General features: G+C 39.4%; 1 protein-coding gene across 4 annotated transcripts in view; it reads left to right on the forward strand.

The window, feature by feature from the left end:
• The first annotated feature begins 3 nt into the window (after positions 1-3).
• Positions 4-25335, forward strand: part of HELZ (helicase with zinc finger) — an 85262-nt gene continuing 59930 nt past the window's right edge. For 2 of the 4 annotated variants that reach the window (XM_039715906.1, XM_039715908.1), the window contains exons 1-5: positions 4-359; positions 17153-17380; positions 19155-19191; positions 22556-22680; positions 24797-24853. In XM_039715906.1, coding sequence (XP_039571840.1) covers positions 17171-17380; positions 19155-19191; positions 22556-22680; positions 24797-24853 — 429 coding nt within the window. In that variant the 5' untranslated portion in view covers positions 4-359; positions 17153-17170. Of the gene's footprint in view, positions 360-578; positions 854-17152; positions 17381-19154; positions 19192-22555; positions 22681-24796; positions 24854-25335 lie in introns of those variants that run through there. The other 2 variants (XM_039715907.1, XM_039715909.1) reach the window with 2 other exon arrangements.

The raw sequence follows: 25335 nt of genomic DNA on the forward strand, positions 1-25335 counted from the left end.
ACGGGAGGAAAAAAAAAAAGAGAGAGAGAAAAAAAAAATAAAGAGAGCACGGAAACCCCCCGAAGCTGCCCGTTTCTAGCGCGGGCGGAGCGGAGGTGGCCCCAGACGCTGTTCCGTGATGGGACCCCGGGCTGCGCTTCAGCGGCCGCCGGGCTGAGGGGAGAGCGGATCCCGGTCCTCGTCCTCATGCCCTGTGCCGGACCGCGACCCCGTCCCCACCGCCGTTCCGTCCCGGTCCCGTCCCGTCCCCTCACACCGCCGCCCTCCGCCTTCCGGGCCGCGGGGAGGGCCGGCCTTTCCCACAATGCTTTGTGGGACGTTGACAAGTGGATCCAAGATGGCGTAGAAAGTAATGACAGGTAAGTCGGGACTTCCCCGACCGCCCCCGCGGGCACCGAGCGCGGCCCGCACCGGCCGCCCGCGGCCCCGCCGCGCCCTCGGCGGACCGCCGGGGGGGCTCCGGGGGGGATGCAGGGGGGGTGGGAGGCAGCTTTGTTTTTGTACCGGGCGGGGCGGGAGGGGATGGGAGAGACGGCCGGAAAATAACAATGGTGAAATAGAAGTGGGGAAAAATAAAATGGGGTAGGTAGGGTTGGTGGAGCGATGGAAAAATAAATTGGAAGAATTTAACAGCTGTTGTAAAATTACCCCCTCGGAGCGGTTGCAGGGTGGGCAGATGAGCTTATGTTTTTGTTTTCTGCAGGAGGCTTTGGCAGGGAGAGCCAAGTGAAGTTGGGAGGTTTAAGACAGGTCCTGAGAGCAGCTTTTGTACCCTGGATCAGCTCTGAAACTAAAACCAGGAGAGTTTCCACTGCACGTTGCAACACAGCCCTTCCAGCAGCCACTGCCATGGGTATTTTTGGGGCACGTCCCCAGGCAGGAGAAGGATCTGTGGTGCCCTTCCTGCGGTCCTTCTCTTAATTTCAAGAGCAGTGCAGTTGTTTTGGCTCCAGCGCTTTGTTAGGCAATTGTTGTTCGATTAGGGTAACACGATTAAACATCTCATTGATGGAAATGAAGAAATAACTGCGGGGAAACAGTTGCAGGGCTGCTTCCCAGTTAATGACAAAATGAGTAAGAGTTAACAAGGTAATAGAATTTTTGCATTATCAAAGGTACGGGGAGCTTGAGAGGAAGTTTTAAAATAACACATTTCAATTTTCATTGAAAAAAACAAAAGAATTCAGTTGTGAGACAGAAAAATACCCTGAAAATGGATATCCCCATTGACAGATTGAGTGTGTCACCATGGCTGGTCCTGTTGGGATGGTTTGGACTGTTGACATCGTCTAATGTTGTTGTTCTTAATAATTAGTGTAATTGAAGCAAGGCAAAGGACAAAACACACCACCTGCCATTCTTTATATAAGAAAATACATGTTCCTTTATAAAAAATAAAAAAAAATGCAAGTGATACTTGGCAGGTTTGCATTATTTTCCAAGACTGATAGGTAGATCAGGGAAGCTTTAAAATGATGTGTGTTAAATTGGGTTGTTTCAGTGCTTTTGAACCATAGCAGATTGTGAATGAAAACTCCCCTTTTCTTTTTCTTTTTTTTTCTTTTTTTTTTTTTTAATGGCAAAGCTTTTGTGATGGGGACAGTCTGGGGGTGCTGGGCAGGTCTGTAGGGAGGAGCTGATTTTGAACATTCAGTTCAAATTTAGAGGAGGGGAAAGTGTATGAGGGTCCACCACATTCCCTCCACCTCCTTGGGGTGCAAACCCAGGGAATCAGACTTTGCTAGGCTTGGCTTTTACAGTGCAGAAATTGTAAGTGGCAGAAGCTGAGTTAAGCTTTTTTTTGTTGAACTTTAATTAGCAGAGCAGTTTTTCTTTATTGGTAAGTGAAGGAACATTTTATGTGTTATTACTGATAAATTGAGTTCTCTTTGTAATTTATTCTGAAAGCAGAAATTACTTCTTTATTTTTCCTAGCTGAAATGACATTTCCTTTATCACTCTTCACCTCTATGATTTTTTTGGACTTATGAAATGTACAGTGTGTATTTTCCCTCTTTTAAATCATACAGGCACTATGCCTTTTTAGGTGAGCCAGATGAACTTTTCTGTGGTAGAGTCTTGTTAAAGTCATGGCTTAAAGACTTGAAAGGTTGTAATAGCTTATTTTTTGGGTTTTTTTAGTCTATTTTGGGATTTTTTTTGTTTGCTTGTTTGGGGGCTTGTTTTTACCTCTTCCCATCAGACTAAAACTTAAAGGGAGATGTGGAAGCAGCATCTTATTCCCTAATTTGTCCCAGTTCTGCTTCTTGATGTGCTGTGGAGGATCCTTTTCCTTTGTGAAATCTCACTGGTTTCACAGAAGTTCCTCCTGGGCTTTGGCATCAGTGTGAGTAGATGTGGTTGTAGAAGAAGGGCTGTGGTTTGCAGAGAGCTTCTGCTCAAAGCTGGATTCGAGGAGGAATTCTCATCTCCAAAGATGTAAGTCAGAGTGCCTGGAAAGCTTTAAGAGGGGATATTCCCAGGTGGGTGAGGTACAGGTCTAGTGCTTGAGAGATGTGGAGAGCCTGATGCAAATCACTTCACCTGTTTGTGCTTCCTTTTGGAGGAATTTAAAATAGGGATGGTGAATCTTACTGACTTGTAAGGAGTCCTGACGCCTGTGGATGAAAGAGCCCAGGCAGGAGCTGGGCAATAATATTGCTGATTTTGCAGAGTTTTCCAACTCTGTTAATTTAATAGTCTGATGAAATATTTTCTCCGTTGTTGGCAATTATTTTTTTTAGTAAAATCCCCTTTGCATTTATAGCTGGATATTTTTTCTGAATTTCAGGGTATTGGTTTGTTTCTCTTTTTATTTGTTATTTACTACCATCTTATATTTGCTACTGAACATTATTCTTGGTGTTTTCATTTTAGTAGTGGCAGAAACAATTGCTGGAGCAATTCAGGTTATTAAAGGCCTTGAATCTCTCACCTCAGTGGCATCCCCTCCTGAGGTCAGTGGGACCTCACAGGTCTGGGAGCAGGAGTGAAACCTAAATTAAAAAAGTCTTTGGAATGAATTTAAATGCATCCCCTGTGTACAGCCTGAGTAACTAGGGAAAGTCGTGGGAGGAGGAAGGATGGTGTGCCACTGCTCCAGCTCAGGGAGAGAGTGCTTGGACAGCTGGAATTCCCCTGCCTGGGGGATCAGCAGGCCTGGAATCCCAGCAGCCTCAGTCCTGTCCTGACGTTTCTCCTGGCATTGCTGAAGCTTTCTTCCTGGAAGGAAGCAGATCCCCAGTGTTCCTGTCTGCAACACTGCCAGTGGCTCATCATGGTGGGGAAAATTCCAAATTTTGTAATCCCAGCCCTCCCTCCTGCTCATATTGCAGCTCTTGAATCCTTTCTCACTTCTTTTGCTGAGATGCTGTGGCAAAATCTCATTTTCACTATGTGGTACATGTGTTTTTCCCGCCATAAATGGAAGGATTGTGAGTTAGATTTTCAGGACAAACAAGACCTTCCCTTTTCATTCTTGTTTGTCTTGCTATCTCTTCTGTGGCCTTTGGCAGCAAGGCAGCATTTGTGTTTCTATGTATCAATGACATATATTTAGGGACATGGTACTTTATGTGTTGGATTTCCTCCTCCCCTTAGTGCAGACTTCTGTGGTTGCCATTCTTTTTCAACACGGAAGAGAGAATGTTGTAAAAGAGACTGTTTTTTCAAAAGTTTCCACACAGCATTGATATGGAATTAAAAAGAAACCTGAAGGAATGTTTGATCTTCTTTTGGTCTTCTGGAGATTTGACTGGGAAAATAAACATTTGTTATCCCCAAATGTTTTGGGGTGGGAGAAAATAGCTAAACTTCACAGACAGGGAAATTTGGAGTCTGCAAGGTCAGAGGCTGCTCCACAGGAACAGGCCAGCTTCTGGGGATTTCATGATGGTGACACTGATATGTGACTCAGGTTCCTTATTCCAGAACAGTCGTGCTTACTGAGCTTTTCTCTTCACACGAATGTTTGCAACATGAGGCTTCCAACAGAAGCAATCCCTCGTGTCTGAGAAACACAGAAAAGTGAATATTGCTGTAGGAAAAGAAGGGATTGGGAATTTAAGCAGGGAGATTGTAATTACCCATGGGTGAGAATTTGTTTTCTGTTGCATTTCTATTGCATTGCCAGTTGAAGTTAAAGGATACTTAATGGGGCTATAATGTAATACCCACATATCCCTCCATAATTTTCTATGCAAATTCATTGTTGTAAATTAGAAATGGACTGGTTATTTATCCAGTCTTTTCTCAGAGTCCTCCATAATATCAAGTTACAGCCTTATTACAGGAAAGCCTTACAGATTAGAAATTATAGATTTCAATCTTTTTCTCCTTAAATGTAATTTTACTACACTGAGAGATTCCATTTTGTTCCTACAAAGTTTGAGTGGTGACTGTGGCCCCATCCTCTTTCCAAATACAAACGATCAGATTTTCTGAGTGGCGTGGAGTCTTTGTCAGAGGTTAGAAGGCTTGAATTTTAGCAGGAAGGTAATTTAGAGTTAGTAGCACTGACCTGCACAGGTTTTCCAAGAAGCAGTGGATACAGAGCTGCTGAGCTGGTAGCAAGAAGTTTTGTAGGTCATGTTATGTAGAGATATGTTTTGGACGTGTGACTGGGAGCTGTTTTGCCATTTCTTGCTGTTAGTCCTGGGAAATACCACTTTCATGAAGAATCATGTGTCTGGGGTGAATGTTTTGAATCTTTGGCTTATGTGTGGTTTGGGGAAATAAGTTTCATGCTCTTGTTTGTAAGCAGTAGCAAGGCTGGTGATTCTTGGAGCTGTAATGATGAAATATTGGAAGAAAAAGAACAGTAGGTTTGTGTTTGGTATGAAATTTTGAATGTTGCAGTGGCAGGAAGTGAAGGATAGAAATGTGAGCACTGTGTGGACTCGTCTGAGCTGGTTTTATGGTAGTTAGGGTAAGTGTTACTTAGAAATGATCTTTCAGTCTGTGAATTTCACGGTCTGGGATTTTTTCCCCCCCATAGTTATATATAGAAAAAATACTGTATTCATCAAAACCCTAAAAATTATGGTGCTTAAATATGCTTAAAAGGTCTTTCATAGACCTTCAGACCCCACTGGCAAGAGGGAAATCTGTAACATGAGCTGTTTTCGAGAATCTTGGTTGTTAGTAATGTGGCACGAGTGTTTAGTTTGCTGGAAAATGTTTAGTGGTTCAGCAAACCAAGAAGGTAACAAATCTTTGTGGACATCATAAATGGAGAATGCCACAAATGAAAAGAGTAGTGGTTTTGGCACCACCTAAAATAACACTTCTTGCCTATGTTTCTTTTCACTTAATGTAAGGTAATCTCTGGTTTTTTTAAGTGAAAATTTCATTTTATCCTGGGGTGATTTTGGGAGGACAGGGATGGGCAGTTGGCCTCTGTTCCCAAGTAATGTTCCTTCATGGGTCTCAACTGATTCCCCCTCGGCTGGGATTCCCAAATAATGTTGGGCCAGCCACAATAGCTGCCTTGCATCTGCTCTTCTGCTATCTTGGGAGCCAGAATTTGTTGGATTTCTCTCATTATCTGCACGGGGAGGTCATTAAAGGGGAATGTTTTTTGCATGCTTGGAAATCTGTGCTAAGGCAGATCTGTGGGTCTTTTATTCCAGTGATGTTTTTGATTACAGTTGTTTGTGCAAATGGTTTTGAGGTAACTGTGCTCTGGCCATATCTTGAGACACTCACACATTTGGAATGGTGCAGGACATTTGTTTTGTCGTTTGAACTGACTGATATTACTTGGCTGTAGCTTTGTTTATGTTTGTTTGGCTGGGCTAGACACCGCTCCTCTGCTTCCCAAGTTTTGTCAGGATTATGCCGTTAACCACAGCAGGATCGTTGCTCATTCCTGCTGATGCAGTTCTTTAAGTGGGGTTTCAGATACGTGACTGAATCACTAATGTTCATTTCAGAAGGAATGAGGAGGGCGAGTTCTGTTGGGAAATGTGTTCTGGATACACGTCGTGGTGCTGCTCGTAGGGTTTGCCGTGAGGGGAGAGCTTGGGAATCCATATTCCAGTCTTGAAAGAGTCTAAAGATTGAACCTGTTGGGGCTGCCATGGTCAGGCATTTGAGGAGAGGAAACAGGGATGTTATAAAAGCATTATCCATATGCAGAAAGGTTAATGTAATTAAAATACAGAGTAATAAGACAACTCCCCAAACTAGGCTTAGCTGTGTTATGCCAAACTATTTGAAGCACGGTCATGTAAAAATAAATTTTCAAGGATTGTTTACAACAAAGATAGGAGTTTTTAGAGGTGGAGGGTTAGTTACTGCTTTGAACTTTCAAAACTGCGCACAAAAATACCATGTACAGTTACATAATAGGCATGGTTTGGGGAAAGATGTGCTTGGAGGATCTGTGGGTGGCATGATTGTGTTATTAAATCTGTTACGGTAGGACCCTTTTGTGCTAAGCACTGTGTAAATGCGTAACAAAAAACTCAGTCACAGTATTATTCACTACTATAATAAATTAAAGTTCATTACAATGCTGCAATGAAGGTTGAGGTATATTGAAATAAATTTTTTCCTGTTTTGTGCCACAGTATTCTGGCTGATTCCTGTGCTCAGTTTGTGACCTGTGCAATGTAGCTGATATTCAGCATGAAGATTTTTACAATCTTTTTGCCTTCTGAACAGATTGAAAGAGTAATTCATATTTTGCATCTCAAACAGCAAACAAACTTGGGGCTTTTATTTTTTCCCAATTTTTCCAGCTGTAAAACTGTGATAGATAACTGAAGCATCTGCACTTGCCCTGGGGATGTAAGCTGGATTTTCAGCTAGATTTGCTCCCAGGAGGGTGTTGCCTTGCAGTATCAGGTCATGTCAGGGCTGGAGAAAGTTCTTGTGTGAAAGTGAAAATTTGAGGAAAGACTGTTTCAGCATTGCTACAATATCGTGTTAAGAAGAGAGAATGTGGATTGAGCCATTGAGCTTTGGAGCTACTGAGCTGCTGGGGGTGGGGAGGAGTTTGCATGGGGTTTTTGAAATGGGAATATGCCGTGATAAATAATTTCCTCGTTTAAAAACACTTTTATTTCTGAAATCCAAATACAGCTGTATTAGATCAAGCTGTGAATTGGACATGAGACTGAGAGTTAGGAACTGCTAATTTTGATTCTGTCTCTGATTAAATTGGTGAATTTGGCAAATGAACTATGGTCAAGTGCTCTCTGCAGACGGTGCTGCATGAGTGACAGGTTCAATGAGCACTGGAAAACTGTCATGTGTTTTTGCATTTAAATTTCTGAAATATATTTCTAAAACTAGTGATACGTGTTCTGTGTTCAAGTGATGCTTGGGAATCTTCTATGACTCCCCTTTGCATTCCTTGGGAACACAGTTTGGCACTTGCTTGGCATTTTGAAAATGAGGTGACACATGTTTAGTCACATCGACACAGATGTGACTATATCCTAGAGCAGGCATTTCTCAGAGGGGACTTCTGGCACTACCCTATGACTCACTGGAGAATAATATTAGGAATTGCAGGACTGGGTAAGTCCTTAAGATGTGCAGTGTTCATTTTTTGGTCAAAATTATTACTAAGCACCAATGCAGTGACAGGAACAAGGCTGTGTTCTGTTATTCTATTGCTGAGAAGAGAGGCTCTGACACAAGTAAGGCATAGTTTGGAAAGCTGTGGATTATGATGTTTAAACCAGCTTTGGAATATGGATATTTTTCTGTAAATTTGAGTTTGAGGTTTGAGTCCTGGAGGTTGGTGCTGCTCCATGGAGAGCTGGCTAGTTGTGCAGTGCTGATTCTTCCCTTTGTTTTTCTCTGGCAAATTTCATTAAGAGAAGCAAAGATTAAATTACTTTTCTAATGCATTTTTTTAAAGTAAGTAATTGGTGATGTTGTTATGGGGATAAAATGGTAACCATGGGACAATATTTCAATTAAAATGCCCTCATCTTGGGTAAGTGTGAGAAACTCTATTCTCAAAAAGCAGTATGGACATAGAGGTATATGGAGTACAAATTCCTGATGTTAACCAGTTATTATGAAAGATTGTTTACGTAAAGATTTTCTATGAAGGAGCCAAAAACTTTAGGTGGGGCAGAAGCACCACCTATTATTATGTTACTTGATGCTTACTATGACATATTCCTCATTTCACTTGCTTGTTGTTTGCCAAATTTTAATTATTTGGGTTGAAATTTCCCATGGTAGATGTCTTTCATGGTCTGACTTTTTGGGTGCTGTTGAGGAGAGAAAGGTTCTGCCAACATGATTCCATCTTTTCTAGAAATTCAGCAAAATATTTTCTTGTGTTCATGACCAATTAGAAAAGAAATAATCTAATGACCTATGGTGCTGCTTTGTGCAAAGTTGAGATGTGCTATTGTATAATGTTTCTGCCAAGGATGTACTTGTGATCAACCTTGTGAAAATCTTCTCAGTGCTGGTCAAATCAACATTAAGTGCAAATGTAAAAGATAATCCCTGCAGTGAATATGCTTCAGCCTCAGCTAAACAGGATTTCTCTGTAATTTGAAGGTTTGGGCTCCTGTGTTCCTCCCCGGTGTGATTTTGGATATAATATGAGAGTGCAGAAAATTCTCTTTCTGTTCTCCTGATACCAAGTTCCTCCTTCCTCCCATCTCTACCTTCCTGCAGCACAGAGGAAGCAGTGACTGGATTTAAACAGAAGGTGCAAAATGCAGATTTTTGCAGAATTACGTACAATAAATGTAGAGATGGGGGTGGTTGAATGAGGAGAAGGAGATTGAAAAATATTAATATTCGAAAGAAATAGAAGGCAGGCTGTGCAGTGTGGGTACATATGATTTATAATGATAATACATTTGTTTGTTGGAACACAGTTTTGCTATCTGCATCAATTAGAAAGTGTTTCTGAAATGGAGTAGGAAATAGCAAAAAAGGAGAAGGCAAATCCCAATTAATTAATTAAATCCCCATCCTGGCTACACTTCATTTTCTGTATTTCTAGTGAATTTTCCCACGTTGTGATGTAGAGAAATGCTGGATACTCCTAAGGCACTCTGCAGACACCAGGTGCTCTGCATTGGTCATGTGAAAGGGCTGTACAGTATAGGCAGAGCATAATGGGGAGAAATCACTTCTAGATCTCTTAATGTGAGTGTAAGAAGTTTATAGAAATGTTGGTCTTGTGTGTTCTTATCTTAATTCTCTGTAAAATGGGAATATTGTCAGAATGATAAGGATACTTTCTTAATTCTTGTAAAGTGGTTGGTCGCAATATTGTAGGCATTATTGAAAAGTTAATAAAAACAATCAAATGCTGTCTTTTGAGTAAGATTTGAGTAGCATGCAGTGAATAATGCCTCAAGTCCTGTGCTGAAGTATCTCACTGGATGTCCATTAGACAGCAGCCTCCGTTCTGCCCACTCATTCTGCCAGGTAGCCCTTGGAAAATGTGCTCTGTGACTAACACAGTTAAAGGCACTATCATGACAATGCAGGCACACAGAAGGCCAGCATAAGCTTGTCCAGATGCTTTTGTCCTCACACAACCTCAAAGTATCGAACTTCACAACCCAGTATTTGTTCTGTGGAGTTAATGAATGCAATATGTGTGTGTATATTTGCTTTGTTTGAACAGGAACCTTGTATCTGTTGGCTGTGAATGGCTCTCAGACAGCAGCAGCACATGTCACATAGATGCTGTCCTTTGCCTTGCCAAGTATTTTACTTAGTTTCATCAGGACAGGTGATGTTTTCAGGCAGCTGTGTGAAAAAGGATCTTTTTAAAGGTAGGATGGGAAGGTATTTGGGATGTGGTGAATGGATGGGGTGGTTGCAAGTGGTGAGGCCATGAATTAGTTCCAGATTTTGAGCCAAAGATAGCCAGTGTCCATGTCTGAGTGTTGCTGCTGCTGGCTGCACAGAATGTCCTTTTGCTGCTATTTCCAAAATGAAAATAAAAGAGATTAGTAAAGTGTTAATAATCACTCAGTAGTCTGTACTGAAATCATAACTGGCATGCAAAAAATGTAACTTGTTAGTATCTGTGATGTATGTAAAGTGGTTTAAAGCCTGCAGAGGATCCAGATGCAGAAGGCATTTGCTCTTAATCTCAATTGCCTGTGTCGTTATGTGAATGATAAACCACCCACAGGCTCTTGTTCCTTTCCCAAGAAACGTGGTTGTGCTTTTTCTATACTTTAAGCTTTCAAGATCAGACTCAAAGCTTCATTTCTGTGGCCAGAGATCATTTGCCCTCCTCATTTATGGTGCTGTCTCTGATTGTTCAGTGTGGAAGGATAGTCTGAGCATTTAACGGTCAGGGGCATCATGAGCATCTTCTTTGCCATTTTCCCTTCCCCAAACAGGCATATCATGTTCCTCAGGGGCCTTGGAGCAGGATTCTTGCTGCTGTTACACTATAGAATAAAACCTTGAGATGTGCTTGCCTCATTCTGTATGCTCCATTTCAGATTTAACATCATTTTTGGAATTGAAAGTAGGGTCATTTTGCCTGGAGTTGTACAACATTAGCCAAAGTAATTCGGTTACTTCAGAAAACTGATTAGATTGTCCTCTCTCAAGGGTGGAGGCTTTTGTATTTGTTCTGTAAGGTGTGCAGTGCATTTCTGAGAACTCCTTAACTGCTGTTACAGACTTCAGCCATAATTGCAATAAATGAGTTCATGAGATCTCTGCTGTTACATTTTTCTTAAAAGAAAAAAAAAAAGCCAAAAGCACCTTTCATATAATTCTTTCCTTTATAGCCTTTGTATGAAAGATTCACTGTTCTTTTCGTCTCTGTTACGTAGGTACAGTGTGCTGTCATTATCTACTCTCATTTTATTAAATGATTTTTTAGACTGGGATTATTTATGATGTGTATGTCATGACACTACGAAAGTGCATTTTTTTTCCTGTATGTCTCTGTATGTCATTTCTGTATTTTGTGCAGCTCTATTTTCTTCCATCCTGGAGGCTTGAATAAAAAGGGTTTTGGGTTTTTATTATATTATTTTTGTCTCAAGGCTAAGATCAGGTTATTTTACCATAGTGGGTAAGGAAAATAAATGGATATTTAATTTTATTTTACTGATCTAAAGGTATTTTAGTGGTATTTGGTACTAATACAAGACCAGCTGACATGTAGAGATGCAGGCATGCCTTAAGATGGGATCACAAGGGATGCCAGAGCAACTCTATAATATGATTCAACAGTGGACAGATGTACTATTCCCTATTTTAGTGTGTGAACTGACAAATGCACTTTGTTTGTAGAGTTTTGATAGTTGAATTCCAGTGGCCGATGATTTTTAACTGTAATATTGGCATGTTCACAGCAGCTTCTTTAGTGTGTCATATTCAATATATTAATTCAGATTAAGCCCCAGGTCTTTCCATACCTGTATAAACTAAAGTATCTTGTCAATTTTTTCTTGATAATTTTGAGTGAGAGGGAAACTATTAATCACAGGGATTGTAGCCACACCAACATTGTGACTTCCCAAATATTACTTGGATATATTAGGGAAATTACAAACTTTTGATGTGTGAATTGCTTACATGTTGGTAAAACTTTGAGAAAGGGATGGTATGTGCACTGCTTGTGTCTGTAGTCTAAAAAATTTGGAAACTCTGCTTAAACCTGGAGATTATTGGATGGATCCTGGAGCAGTTAAACTGATGAATGCACCCTATGGCATTGACTGTTATGGACAAGAAAAATAAATAAGACTTTTCTTTCACTGGTGAGTGACACTTTGCTGCAGCCCTTGATGGTAAGTGGCAGCACGTGGCAGTAATGGATGGGCTAGCTGATGTCTTGGTATCAATAAGAGGCTGAGTTATAACTTAACCTTTCCCTGGGTCTGTTATCTGTCTTGTTACACATTTTTCATGAAAACTGCAGCATCTTCAAGACCCTTCAGACTTCTGGGAAATTCAGTTCCAATTGACTTGAAGCTCTGAAGTTACTGAGGAAAGACAGAGCAGCCAGCCTTGTAAATAAATCTAGTAGGTCTCTTCTTGCTCGTAAAAGGAATTGCTGGGAAGTTCTGATAAACCAGCTGTCTTTTCTTGAGTATTGCCTGAATTTATTACGTGTTTAAAACTTCTCTCCAGTTTGGTGGCCAGCCTTTCCAGGCTGTGAGATGGGCTGAACAATCCCAAGGGTTTGGGAAACAGAGTGCTTGCATTTCTGTAGAGAGGGGCAGGATGAGTGGAATTCCTTCCCTGCTCGCTCTCGAGCCTGCGCCAGCCTGACCGCAATAGGCAGTGGAAGGACAAATCCATCTCCTGCTTTCCCTTCCCGCAGGACACAGGGCTGCTAGCAGGAGGACACGGCTGAATGGCCTTGGCAGGAATATTTTGTGCTTATTTCCCTCAGCAGAACTGTTTGAAGGGTTATGGATTGTAATGGGAGGCAGCTGGAGAGGCTCTTCCCCTGCACGTTCCCCATGGCAATGGGTCTCATTCATTTGCTTCACTCTGTGATTCCCAGGATGTGGCTCTTGAAGTAAATTCAATTGACAGTAAATCTCTACCAGTCTCACTGTAGGACTGCAAGTTGAACATCATTGCTTTAGCATAAATCTTTACAAGAGATGTTAATGTTTAGTTAAAATATGCAAATATTTACTGACTTGTCTACTGTTTGTCAGCTTGGCATGCGAGACCTTGGATCTGATCCTTCTGTCTTGGCAGACATTGGGAATTTTGCCAGTAACATTAATAGGAACAGCATTGTGCCCTCTAATCTGTTTGTTTATGAAGTACAGCGAGAGTTATCTGGCTAGATGCTTTACAGTGAATTGAAAAAGCATCTGTTTGAAATTTTTTTAGGAACTGTCACATGCTTTAACTTATTATTATCTTAGTGTATGGACCCTTTGATTCCATGAAGCACATCAGTAAGATGTGGAGCATGGAAGTGCACAGTCATGAGTTAAACTGCCATGAAACACTGGATTTTAGTTCACGATGTTCTCTCCTCCTACATTGATTTTAATTTGAAGTTGGACTCATCAGACTGTGGAGTAGTTCTTCAGAGCCTCCTGTGCACCAAGCAGGCGTAGTGTTTACTTGGAAATAAATGACTGTGTGGATCACGTTGTTTATCACTCTTCTTCCTCAAGCTGTCCCTTCTGCCTTTCCCAGCCCCCTCTGCAGCTCTGGAGGGGAAACATGCAGCTTTATTTGGAGATTGGATTTTAGTTCCTCATTTCATGTTTGTTGACAAACCCCCTTTGGCAAGAAGGTGGAATACTCATTAGGAATATTGAGCCTGAAAATCGTTAGTTGTATGGGGAAAAAAAAAGAATTGCCATGGTTAGTTGGAAAAACCACCAAGGTTTAAGTAACACCAGTTGGAACTACCCAGGTCTTTAAAATAATAGTTTGTGGAAGATGAGCTGAGTACAACTTGGCTTTCAATGAAATGCAAGTCCAGTAGCTTCTCTTCTGCTTAAGGGCAGGAGTTTTTTTGAGGTGCAAAGTATGATGCCAGATGATATATTTATATATATAATTTCTTAGGTATGTCCACCTATTTTAGATATGCAGCTTTAAATAATGAGAATATGCCTCTTTACTGGTTCTTCAATATTTTGAAGATGTATTAAACTTCACTAGAGGATAAATTACTTCTCAGAATTGAATTTAGAAGTCTTTTGCCATGTGGTTTTCCAGGTCTTTTTGGGAAAGTGAATAATCCTGATGTTTGTTCTGTTACATGTTAGTATTTTAATTTCAGTTTTGCAGACAGAAGTGAAGCTCATAACTAATTTGCTCAGTTTTGCAAAGAGAGTTGGGAATATAGCACAGACCTTGTGACACTTCACCTTTCAGTTCTAATCTGTAATAAATTCTACTCTTAGAAATTCCAATTTTATGCCTGAAATCTTGAAAATAAAGATCTGTAAAACTGAAAATAAATTTCTTTCAACAACTGCCTTCGCTCCTTGGCAGTTAACGATTCTGTGAATACTTTAAGGTTGGAAAAGACCTCGAACATTGAGTCCAGCCTTTGACCAAATACTGCTGTGCCAACTAAACTGTATTGTGAAGTGCACTTGTATTTCGAGCACTTCCAGGGATGGGGACTCCATCATGGGAATGGGGGGAATGGGCAGCCCCTTCCAATGCTTAATCACTCTTCTAGTGAAGAAATTTTTCTTCATATCCAACCCAGACCTCTCTTGGTGCAGCTTGAGGCCATTTTCATTTGTCCTATCACTCGTTTCCAGGGAGCAGAGCCTGACCCCCACCTGTCTCAACCTCCTTTCAGACACTTCTGAGCCTCTTTTTCTCCAGGCTGAGCCCCAGCAGCTCCCTCAGCTGCTCCTGAGCACACTGGTGCTCCAGCCCCTTCCCCAGATCTGTTCCCCTCTTTGGGCTTGATGCCCTTCTTGAAGGGAGGAGCCCAGAACTGGAAACTGGACTTGAGGTGAGGCACCAGCAGAGGGGAACAGTCACATTCCTGGTCCTGCTGGGACTTAGGAACGGCTCTGAATGATTTTAAAAAGAGATAAGTCAGGTACTTCAGCAGACTAGGTTTTAAGAAATTGTGGTTGTAATTCATGTTCACAAGTCTCAGTTGCTGATTTAGGGTACCAAAACTAGAGAAAAAGATTTCTGAAGTTGGCAGGAAAAGTCGGGTGTCTCCAAGGAACAGTGTAGAGCTCTTGGATTGGAGTCTGAAGTAGGTGGCACAAATGCATAATAAATGTGCCTAATAAATGCTTGTGTCTGCATGTATGGCTATAGATGGGATTGAAATGAAATCTGAGAGCCTGAGTACATTATTTTCCATATGTTGTCCACATACTGGTTTTGTTTATTATAATTTGATTTTTTTCCAAACAAATTACACTGCAGTGGCTCCTTGTCTATCAGGTCCCATGAACTGTGATTTTGGTGGATTTTCTTACACTCTGAAATATCATTGGTGTGACTCAGTTTAGCCAGTTATCCAGGAGCTTGGTCCTTACTGCTCTTGCTTCCACTTAATTCATAGGATTTAGTTCCGTTTAGCTCAGTTTAGCTTTAGTTATGTCCTCTGAAGTGCTCTGGAGTCTTCAAATTGACCAGAGAAATTGTGTGGGCACTGCTTGGTGTGTAAAATCCAGCTTCTCAAACAGCTGAATTCTGTATTTCTCCAACCAGTCAGGATAAGGCAATTGATAAGGAACATCTGTGGTGCCATGCTGGAGGAGAAGGGTTTCAAATCTGTCAGCTGTGCTGGCCAGGTCACTTAGGATGGGATCTGTGTTTAATCACTCTTTGGGAATAAACACACAGAAGCTCTGCTCAGCCTTTTGGTCAAAGGAATTTTGGTTATATGTCAGCCAGGAAGTGAGGAAATCAAAAGTACAGCAGAGTTCATGGAGTGCTCTATTTTCAGTCCCTTAGGAGGAAAACAGAATGTACATGAGAAAAACATCAATTAACTGTTGTGTCACTGTGGAAGCAGATTCTAGATTTGTGAAATACACAGTGGCCTAAAATGGTAGTGAAGTGGAAACCAGTGCAATTTTTAGTTGTATCTAGAAAAGATCCTTGCATACACAGCTTAAGAATACCTAATGTTTATGTAATTGAAAATCCGTGCTAAGTGATCCAGCAGAATCTTTAATAGAATTACCTCATGACTGAATTTACTCATATGTATGGAAATGCAAAACTTCCTTGCCTGTTCCTGTTGTTTGGAAGTGTGGACTTATTTTTAGCAGAAAAAGAAATATCTGGATGAATGAGGTAATATTTTGTAAGGCTGTTATTAAGGAAGAGGCACAGATCACAGCTTTGTACCAGGATAAATGCAAAATATTCATGCTTGTGTTCCTTCATTTTAGAGAAGATTTTTTTATTTGTTGTAAATAAGAAATTTTTATATTAGTGTTTTAAAACGGAAGCTGGTTTAAGTCTTGAAAAATCAATATTCCTTTATGTAATTATTTTGATACTGAATGGAAATTTAAGAATAGAAGGGAACACAGAACACTATGTTGTACAATATATGAAAAAACTTGTTTACGTTTCTTCTGAATGTTGGCTTAGGCATGTATTAATGGGAAAAGTGGGATAATGGATTATTTTTCATAAGAGGAAAATGCATTTATTTGACTTAAATTCTTGAAGTTACTTTACCTTTGGTTGAAAATCAGAAAATACCAAGTATAAAGAAAGCTTTTAACAGTGAATTTTTAAAAAGGACTAAAACTAGTTATTTGAGACAATTGTAATAGTTGATCTCTAATCACAAATATTGACAATATGCTGCTCGCTAAAAGCAAAAATGAGAACTCTTAAGATTTTTCCTCTTTCAATTATCAGAACCTATTTTTGTGAAGTCAGCTTTAATGTACAGTGTCTCTAGGGATGTGTATCATGCATTTAAATATGTCAATGAAGGGAGAATGTGGTCAGGGATTACAGAATTGCTTTGCTTTTCTGCTGGTGGTTGAGATGTGGATAACCATTTATCTTAGTTTGTTGGCAGATAATGTCTGTCTGTGGACAGAAATTTTTTATAACTGTCTCAATCCCCCCCAAACATTTACTTTAAAATTATTTAAGAAGTTCTGCACAAAGTTGTTGGTGTGGCAGGGTTATCTAGACTTCCTCAGCCATAAATGTAGCTAAACCAGCAGAAGGAAGAAGAGACAAATGGTTGATTTGTTGATCTCCTGGTTTTCCTGTCCTTCCCCGTCCATCCTTGTTGTGCTTCACCCAGAGGAAACATCTCCTCCCTTGTGGAGGTGAGAAGTGCTTGGAAGAGAAGGTGTTGTGGAGTACATGGCTGCAGGCTCAGAGACAGCACCTAGGGGATGAGTTGTGTTCCTTCCAAGGCAAAGGTCACGGTGCCACTGAAGACCCAAAAGCCTCTGCTTAAATCCATGCTGACTTTAAAATTTAAAACCCCTACTTACATTCTTAAAATCACTCATGGGCTTTAAGTACCTTCTTGAATTAGAATCAAAATTGAGAGCTGGGAGCGATGGAGAAAAGCCTGGGAAGAACTCAGTTAGTGTTGGTGTAGGAAATGTGAGTGGCACAGCACGAGGGGGATGTGATACAGCACCTTGAGACGGGAATGGAAGTTGGTTGGCAAGTTGTCAGTGCCATTCCACAGCTAACCAACGTTTTATCGTCCCCTCTGCCCCCGCTCTAGGATTTCTGTCCCTGAGTCATGGCAGACAGAAGACCAGAGAAGGCATGTGAACAAGCATGTGAATCCCTTAAGCAGCAGGATTATGAAGTGGCAGTGAAGCATTGCACAGAGGCTCTCCTTTCCCTCAGCCAGTACCCCCCAGCTCACCTCCCGGAGCCCTGCCAGGCAGAACTCGACCGCATCAAAATCGAGACTCTTCTGTATAGAATTGCTTCCTTTTTACAACTTGTGAGTGTGACTCTTTATAGTATCTAGTGAACTGGAAAGAAAAGTCAAATATCTTGTATTGTCAAGATTTAAATACCACTCAGAATTTTTGGCGTGTTGCTCTGCCCACAGAATCCCTCTTGCTATAGCATCTGTGAGGCTTCTGTCTTGTAGCTCTCCCTGATCCATTTATTTTCCAGCATTTGAACCTCTTGGTTTGGGTCTCAATCACAGTTTTCTAAACAAATAAGGAAAAATACTTTAAACATTTAAAATATATATTTTATATATATATATATATATATATATAGTCTAGGAAGGCAAAATAGCTGGTTTAAGGTCTATATGCTGAATTACATACCAGATTACCTTATCTTTTACGAGCATCAAATTAAAGTTTCTGCAAATAAAAACACTCAAAAAACAAAGTCAAGAAATGCCAGAATCTAGGTTGGTTCATACCTTCTTTAGCTCCATTTGCATAGGCCTAAAATTATTCTTTTTATGCTTAATCCCAGCTTTCCAAGGCTAGGCTAGAGCATATCTGGTGAAAGATGTAACTTTTAGTCTCTGGCAAATATTTAGTGGAAAGGTGAAAACAGCTCTTGTAAAGGTTTGTAAATGCAAAGCAAGAGGCATAACCCTGAATTACAGGTGACCCCATTGCCAAAGTTGTGTCCTTCCTTTAAAGCATCACAGTTTCTTAGAGGAAAGGACATTTCAGTGCTTAAGAATAAACCTACAACCTGCTTTTTCTTACCTTTCTGAAATGCTGTTACAGATTTACAGTGATCTTCTCCACTCCAAATCTTCATGTATTGAGTAGGAGCTGTTTCATCCCAGGTGGAAAAAGTTTGGCCAAGTCACAAGACCTTGCTGGGCAGCTTTAAGACAAATCTTGCCCATCTCATTAAGGGAGTGTTTTTAAGCATTCTTTAAATAGATAGCTGGATTGGACTGTTCAGTGTGCAAAACAAGAACTGGGAAACCTCTTAAATGAAGAAGTGACCTATCTTATGGCTCCTGAGGGGAAGAGATTCACAATAAATGTGGTTGGATTTTCTAGCAGAAGTTGTGTTACCACAGACTTGACCTCTCAAAATTATTTCTGTAAGCCAATATGCAGATTGGTGCTTGGATATTTAATACATTTCTGACATCACTCTTTGGAAATCCTCCGTGGCACCTATCTGGATGCTCATCATAGTATTGCTGTGAGTCTGTAGGGACTTTGGAAAAACACTTGAAATCAAAACCTTCCTATTAGGGACCTGAATTATATAGATATGTAAAGTCTTAAAAGAGGAAAACAATCCAAATTTTCCTTCTTGTTTTACTAAACAAAGTAATCTTTAAAATCACCACTGAAAAGACAGAATAAAATAATATCTTAAATTTGAACATTGCTATATTAATGCAAAATTAAAAACCAAACAGCATCTCAAAAGTTAAGTTTTGTATTTTTTACTAGGTGTTGTGAGCCACCCACAAACATATAACACACACACACTTTTGCCCATTCAGGCTCAACTTTTCAAATGCCCATGTGCTGAGAATTTGAGAAAAAGTCAGCATTTTAACTGAGAATTTGAGGAAAAAGTCAGAAATTAGTGTTAATTCTAAGAATTAATTATATTATAATTGACATATGACTTATGTTCTTTACATGTTCCACCCAGAAAAAGACAAGGTAACGGTTTCTAAAAAGTTTTAAAAGACTTGTAATTCAAGCATGTAGTTGTTTATGCTAACTGGAATAATGCTATTTTTAAACTTTTCATGTTTTACCTTTCAGAAAAAGTATGGGCAAGCAGATGAAGACTGTAGGCATGGTATGCTTATTTCTTTTTTTATTACATAGTGTTATGAATTGCAGTCAGTTGTCTGAATTTTTAAAACTGATGCCCAGATTTGTTAATTTGCTAACAGTGTTTTTTTCCTATTTCAAATTATTTATCTGCTTTATAATACTTTTTCTGCCTTTTTTTTCCCTTTTTTTTCCCCTTAAAGAGAGATCTCACTGTTTTTCAGCTCTTACTCAAGTACCAGGACTCAAATACATGTCTTTGGCTCAGTGGTGCTATTTGGCTAATATTTATTTTAGTGCACAAATGTCGGAAGAGTTGATAATGTTAGGATTCTCACAAAGACAAAGACACAAAGGCAGCTGATTTTTCACCTCTCTTCCCAGGGACATGTTGGATATTTTGGTTTGCATTTGGGACTTAGTTCAGAGGAAATCAAGATGATGCACATTTGTTAAAGCTTCCAAGCGTGCCTATGTCACATTGAAGTTGAGCCTTTCATGTGTCACTGCCTTTAGGTATTTTTGAAGGAATTTCAAAAATCCCTAATCCTCTGTTGTTAATTTATGATGCAAATTATTCAGAATTCACTGAGAACTCACTGAGTTTGCAGTGTGTTGGAACAGAGTTTATCAGTTAGATTTGGAAAGTAAAGGGGAGTAGATCCCACCTTCTGGTTTTAATTCTTTAACTACTCTCAAACATTAAAGGAATTTTTTTCAGGTGACAGTTTTGTTGCACAGACTGTGATCTACTCTTCTGACATTCCTATGTTAGCAGTGATAATCTTTAAATTTCTCCTTTCTGGGTTGGTGGGTTTTATGTTGTTTTGGGGTTTTTAAAATGTGCTTGTCTTCACTGATAGTCAAATCATAGTTGGGGAATTTGTGAGGCTCTGCAGCCTGCTTGTGAAGCTCCATAAAAATTGACTAAGAAAAATAAACTTGCTTTCTGTAGGTGTAAAATTAAAGTTTAACACCTTGAAAAAAGTCTGATTGTCGGTTAATCAGTATAATTCTTGAAATAGTCTGAAACTTAAAAAAGAATTCTTTGACCTTATTGATGTGTGCTATGAGGGTGTAATAGTCTAAGTTCAGAGTTGTCTTTCATGATGGCAAATAAAAGTGAGAGACATATGGAAAGCTGCTGGTTAAAGGAGGTGGGAGGGAGAATGCTGTTTTTAATGAACAGTGTTCTCATCAATGAGCTCTGATGGGTTTGTCATGGGGGACAGGGGTGACTTTCATCTGTGCAACTTTTTCTTGGTGTGTGTGTCAGTTGTCAGTATCTCAAAGGAACTGTCATGGTAACTGCTTGTCATCTCTCACTGGACAGGCATAGAAGTGGGTGGAATAGGACCATTGATGTCTATCTTCTTTTTTAAAATTAAGTAGAAAAACCAGCCTTTAAATGTATATTAGTTAACAAAGAAATAGCATCCAGATTTATGTTAATTCACTTCATTTGTGCCAGTATATTCTGCACATATTATTTCCCAGATCTAAAACTAAAGGACAGTTTTGAACTTAATAATGCCATATTTATGTATGTATATAAAAGTGTTGTGTACGTGTTTTTATATATATATATATATCTCCATATATATATATATTCATATACACACATGCCATATTTTTATGAATATATGAATGAGAAATTTGGTTGTGGCTCTCCATGATGTGTGGTTATCAATTGTAGCCCAGCACCTGACCTTTAGAGTATCTTCATTTATGATCCCAGAAGATCTTTGGTTTTATGTTTAAAGTTGTTTAAAGTTTATTGTTGGGAAGAAACTATCTTAGCATACACTCCTTGATACTCGCAGGCTTTTTATAATGGGCAAAGCTTTATTCAAGCTGCTCTTCTGCCTTTTTACAAGACATGACATGTTGCACAGCTGGGATGGTTTTATTTGAACTTGAATGATCAGTGTATTCTGGAATAGCTGGAAAAATACATGTTCTTTACATGTTCTTCTATATGCTGCTTGCAGTGTTACAGGGAATGATGATAACTTAAAATCTGTTAAATTACTCCACAAATCTTTCCCAAGAGATAGTGCTTAATGTGTTGCAACATTTTATGTACAACTGTATGTTTTAGCTTGGTGATATTATGCAGATAATGATATGAAATATAAGAATTGGAGATTTATATCTTTATATCTATGGAATATATTAATTGGAGATTTAATCTTTGAGATTAAAATAGCAAACTGTCAGACATGTTAAAGCTATTTTTGGAGCTTCTGCTTTGGGAAGTAAGTTCTATTTTTAGCAATGTGGTCTGTACTATCAGAGTGGTGAATTCAGACTAATCTTTAAGGCACTTTATGAAAAAAGATTTAGTTACCATTGCAGTTTGAAGAGATGCCTAGTTGTTTTTATTTAAATGTTTGTGGGACTGTTTATTTATTGAGTCTTTCATGCAATTTCTGTTAATGACCTGAATGTCTGTTGAGTGAGGAGTTTTGATTTGTTATTCTAAAATGTAATCCTGAAGTTGTGGTGAATGTGGAATTCCTGTTAGCACTGAGAGGGGCTGTTTGCATCTGCATGAGTAGCAGTATAAACACAGATGTTGATGTTGCTTGCAATAACAGTTATTCTATAATTCCTTAATTTTAAACAACTGTCCAGCCTTCTTTTCAATTCACACACTTCGCTTGCTAAGCTTTTTAGTCACTCTGGCATTTCGTTTTCTGGACAGGTAACATGTGTGATTAAGTGTTGTTGCAGCTTGTCTGAAGCCTGTCTGTATGCTGAAATAAATCCTGTCCCTGCTGGAAGTGTTCAGAAGTGTCTGCTTGGCACTGCTCGCTGCTGATCCCGTGCTAGGAGGCATTCAGAAAGTTTTCTGTTACAGGGAGCCTGTAAACTTCTGGGCTCAGACAATCGTTCCTATATGCCACACTTTGCAGCATAAGTGAATAAAAGGCCTTTGAGAGGAGCAGGAATTGCCCATGAGGAGGTTGACTATTTTTGGAAACGACAGGGCATGTGTTTTGTGAGCATGAATGGATCTTCCTGAGCATGTTTGTGTTACTGAGAGGTTGTTGGTTGCTATTTCTTTTTTACCCTTTCTGTGAGAGGAGGTTCTTTGTGTCTGTGTCAGAGATTTGAATTTACCCTTCCCGTATTTAATTTATGTCTATTTTAGCATGTAAACATGACAACCTTTTTTGAGCTCATGTGCAACATTTATGAGCTGGTGGGAGACAAGCTTCAAGTTAATATTAGACAACAGCACATGATATTTAATTTACATCCAACAAGCCGTGGATTTAGCCAGAGCTTCAGACTTCGTTTTCTTGTTAAGGGTGAAGGAAAACTGTATATATGACTTAAATGGATGGTGTGCTGAGGGTAACAGTGGCTGGTTTGTGTTGCAGTGCTGGGAGAGGGGCTGGCCAAGGGCGATGGATCTCTCCGGGCAGTGCTGTGCTGCATGCATCTCAAAGGGAAGCTGCAAATTGTGTCTAATGTTCTTTCCAAATCACTGATGGGGGAATCACTGGTAAGTGGGTTTGCTGCAATCTACATCGTTTAAAGAAAGAATTTTGTATTTCCTTCTTCTGAAAAATCTGTTTAATAACAAACTTCCGAACATATGTTTCACTGGCAGCTTGCAACAAAAATGGTTTGTGTGGAAAAGATAAATATATGGGCACACATATATCATCAGGATGCCAGGTTGTTGCATAACCAGGGTTTCAGAGTTGTTGTGATTTTAAAAAGTTTTTTCATTGCTGGCCCTGAATCCTCAGGGAATGTAAAATAAATTTGTGTATTTGTACGATTGACAAGAATAATATAAATCTCAAACTTTGCCTTGCTTTTTCTAAATTCTACCTGACACCATTTTGTATGGACTTCAGGAATTCTATCCATTAAAGCAGAAACAAATATTGATTGGACTTTTAAATAACTGGCCCATGATAACTTGTAAGACAGCATAAAAAACTTTTCAGGAAAAGGGAAAAAACTTTGCATTTCAAGATGAAGATTTGAGTTCAAAGCTTCTATTTTACGCTTGAACTGTTAAAACTTGTAAAGATGCTTTTAACCCCAGACATGTAAGTAACTTCAGACTTTTATGTGACTACTTATATGGGGAAATTAGGGGCATATGTAAGCCTCTAAAGAAGTGTCCTTTTGATTTCTGTAGTCTGGATTAAATAGGCAGTTCATCTGCATGCAAGCTGGAATTAATACACCCAGAAATGTGGTCATAGCTTGGCCAGACTGAGGGGGATGTGTGACATCAGAAACTTGCAGGAGAACCTCTTACCTTGAGATTGGATCTTGCTTAGCTGAATCAGTAGGTTGTTTTTGAGAGTTCTGTTTGTCTGTCTGGTCTGTATCCTGAATTCCCTCCCCCCCAGCCATTGGCTATTTTTACATGAAGAAAGAGTTTTTTTCTTTGTTTAGCTGTTTTCTCATGAAAAAACGTTTCATTGAAAAATTCCTAGTGAGGTTGAAGGAAACTTGCCTTCAGGAAAAATTAGTAAAATAGTCTTATTGCAGGGAATGTGGAGTGCCCTTGTTTTGAGCTGTTGTTGTGCAAATAAAGGCACCTTTGTATAGAATTCCAGTGTCATCCCAAAGCAGGGTTTGAGAGGTTTTTACAAGCTTTAGGTTGTTAGACATAGTTATTTTCAGTAGGAATATTAAAATCAGCAGCTGATTTACTGACTGTGCCATTGTCTGAAAGAAGAAGTGACACAAACTTTTGGAATGAATTTGTTGAAGAATTGGAATCCATCCAGTTTCCTCCCCAGTGGTTTAAGAGAATGATTCTTGGTAATGTTTTTTTACTCTATTACATTTAAGCTCAACAAGTTCAATTTTCAGCCTTCTTCTGAAAAAGTGAAAAATCATTCTGAAAAAAAGCCTGTGAGGATTGTTAAATGTGTAAGTTTTCAGCAAAGAGTGATTTCTCCTGCTCAGTAGCACAGCCCAAATGTGGAGAAGTCTAACAAATGTAGTAGCACTTAATTAAATTTGTGCAAGAGATTAGTGAAATAAACCCCACAGGTCTTGGTTCCTTTAATCAAAGTTTTGACTTAGAAGAGTGTGAAATTGTTACAAATACCTATGTATTTCACATAAATTCAGTTTTGAAAGATTTTTACTTCAGTTGTACTTGACTATGCAGTTAGTCACATGGCTAATCTTTGCTTTTGAGGGAAAACTCCAAAAATTACACAGTCTACATCAGAGCAGGAAGAGTTGTGGAGCTGCAGAAATGAGTGATCTCTAAAATGGATCCTTAAAAAGAAATGAATCCATCACTGCAACAGCAGTGAAAGATTGTTATATTAATTCTTCAGAGCTAAAGTGTTACAGTAACCTTGGTATACTTTTTCCCTCTAGTTCTTAATATGGTTCTTTCCTGAATTGTCCTGTATTGATACTTGCTATAAGTCTAGTGCTGGTTTGGCCAGTGTAGAATTCCCTTTTTCACCACAATGTTTACTCAGTTTTATTTAGTGTCATTTAAAGTTGGTGTTGTAAGTCAAATTCATTTTTATTTCTCCTGGTGTTGAGGGGGAAATGAACTTGGTTGCTGTGGTTTAATGCACATAATGAAGGTTTATGTGTTCAATAATTAATATTCTTTCTGCCCCCAGAACGGGATGGTAACTAAAGATCTCACACGACTGAAAACACTTCTTGCTGAAACAGAGGTAATGATGAGGGCATTACTGGGAAAATAATGAGCAGTACCTGAAGCAGCTGAAGGGCTGCTTTCCATGTGTCCCAGGAGAGCCAGGCTCACTGGGAACAGACTGGTTCCATTGGGAAAATAATGAGCAGTACCTGAAGTGAAACAGTGTCCATGTGTCCCAGGAGAGCCAGGCTCACTGGGAACAGACTGGTTCCAAAATTGTTGTTTCTGCTGTGTTGGTCTTTACCCACCAGCCTCTTCAGGAACGTTTCATCACAGTCTTGCAGGATGGATGAGAAAATGAAAAATGATGCTGATAGGTTGTTGATTCCTGAAGTAGCAAGTAGAAAGAATTCCAGGCATTTAGATCTGCAGTATTTATTTATTTATCTATCACATTTTTCTCTGTTGGAAATTAGTCTGAAGTAATAAACATGACTTCAGAAATTTTTAAAGATTATAAATACCTTCTCAACCCACTTTTTTCTCTTTCTTTTTTTT

The sequence above is a fragment of the Passer montanus genome, unplaced genomic scaffold (genome assembly GCF_014805655.1).
Source record: "Passer montanus isolate IOZ18808 unplaced genomic scaffold, ASM1480565v1 scaffold35, whole genome shotgun sequence".
Lineage (NCBI taxonomy): Eukaryota > Metazoa > Chordata > Aves > Passeriformes > Passeridae > Passer > Passer montanus.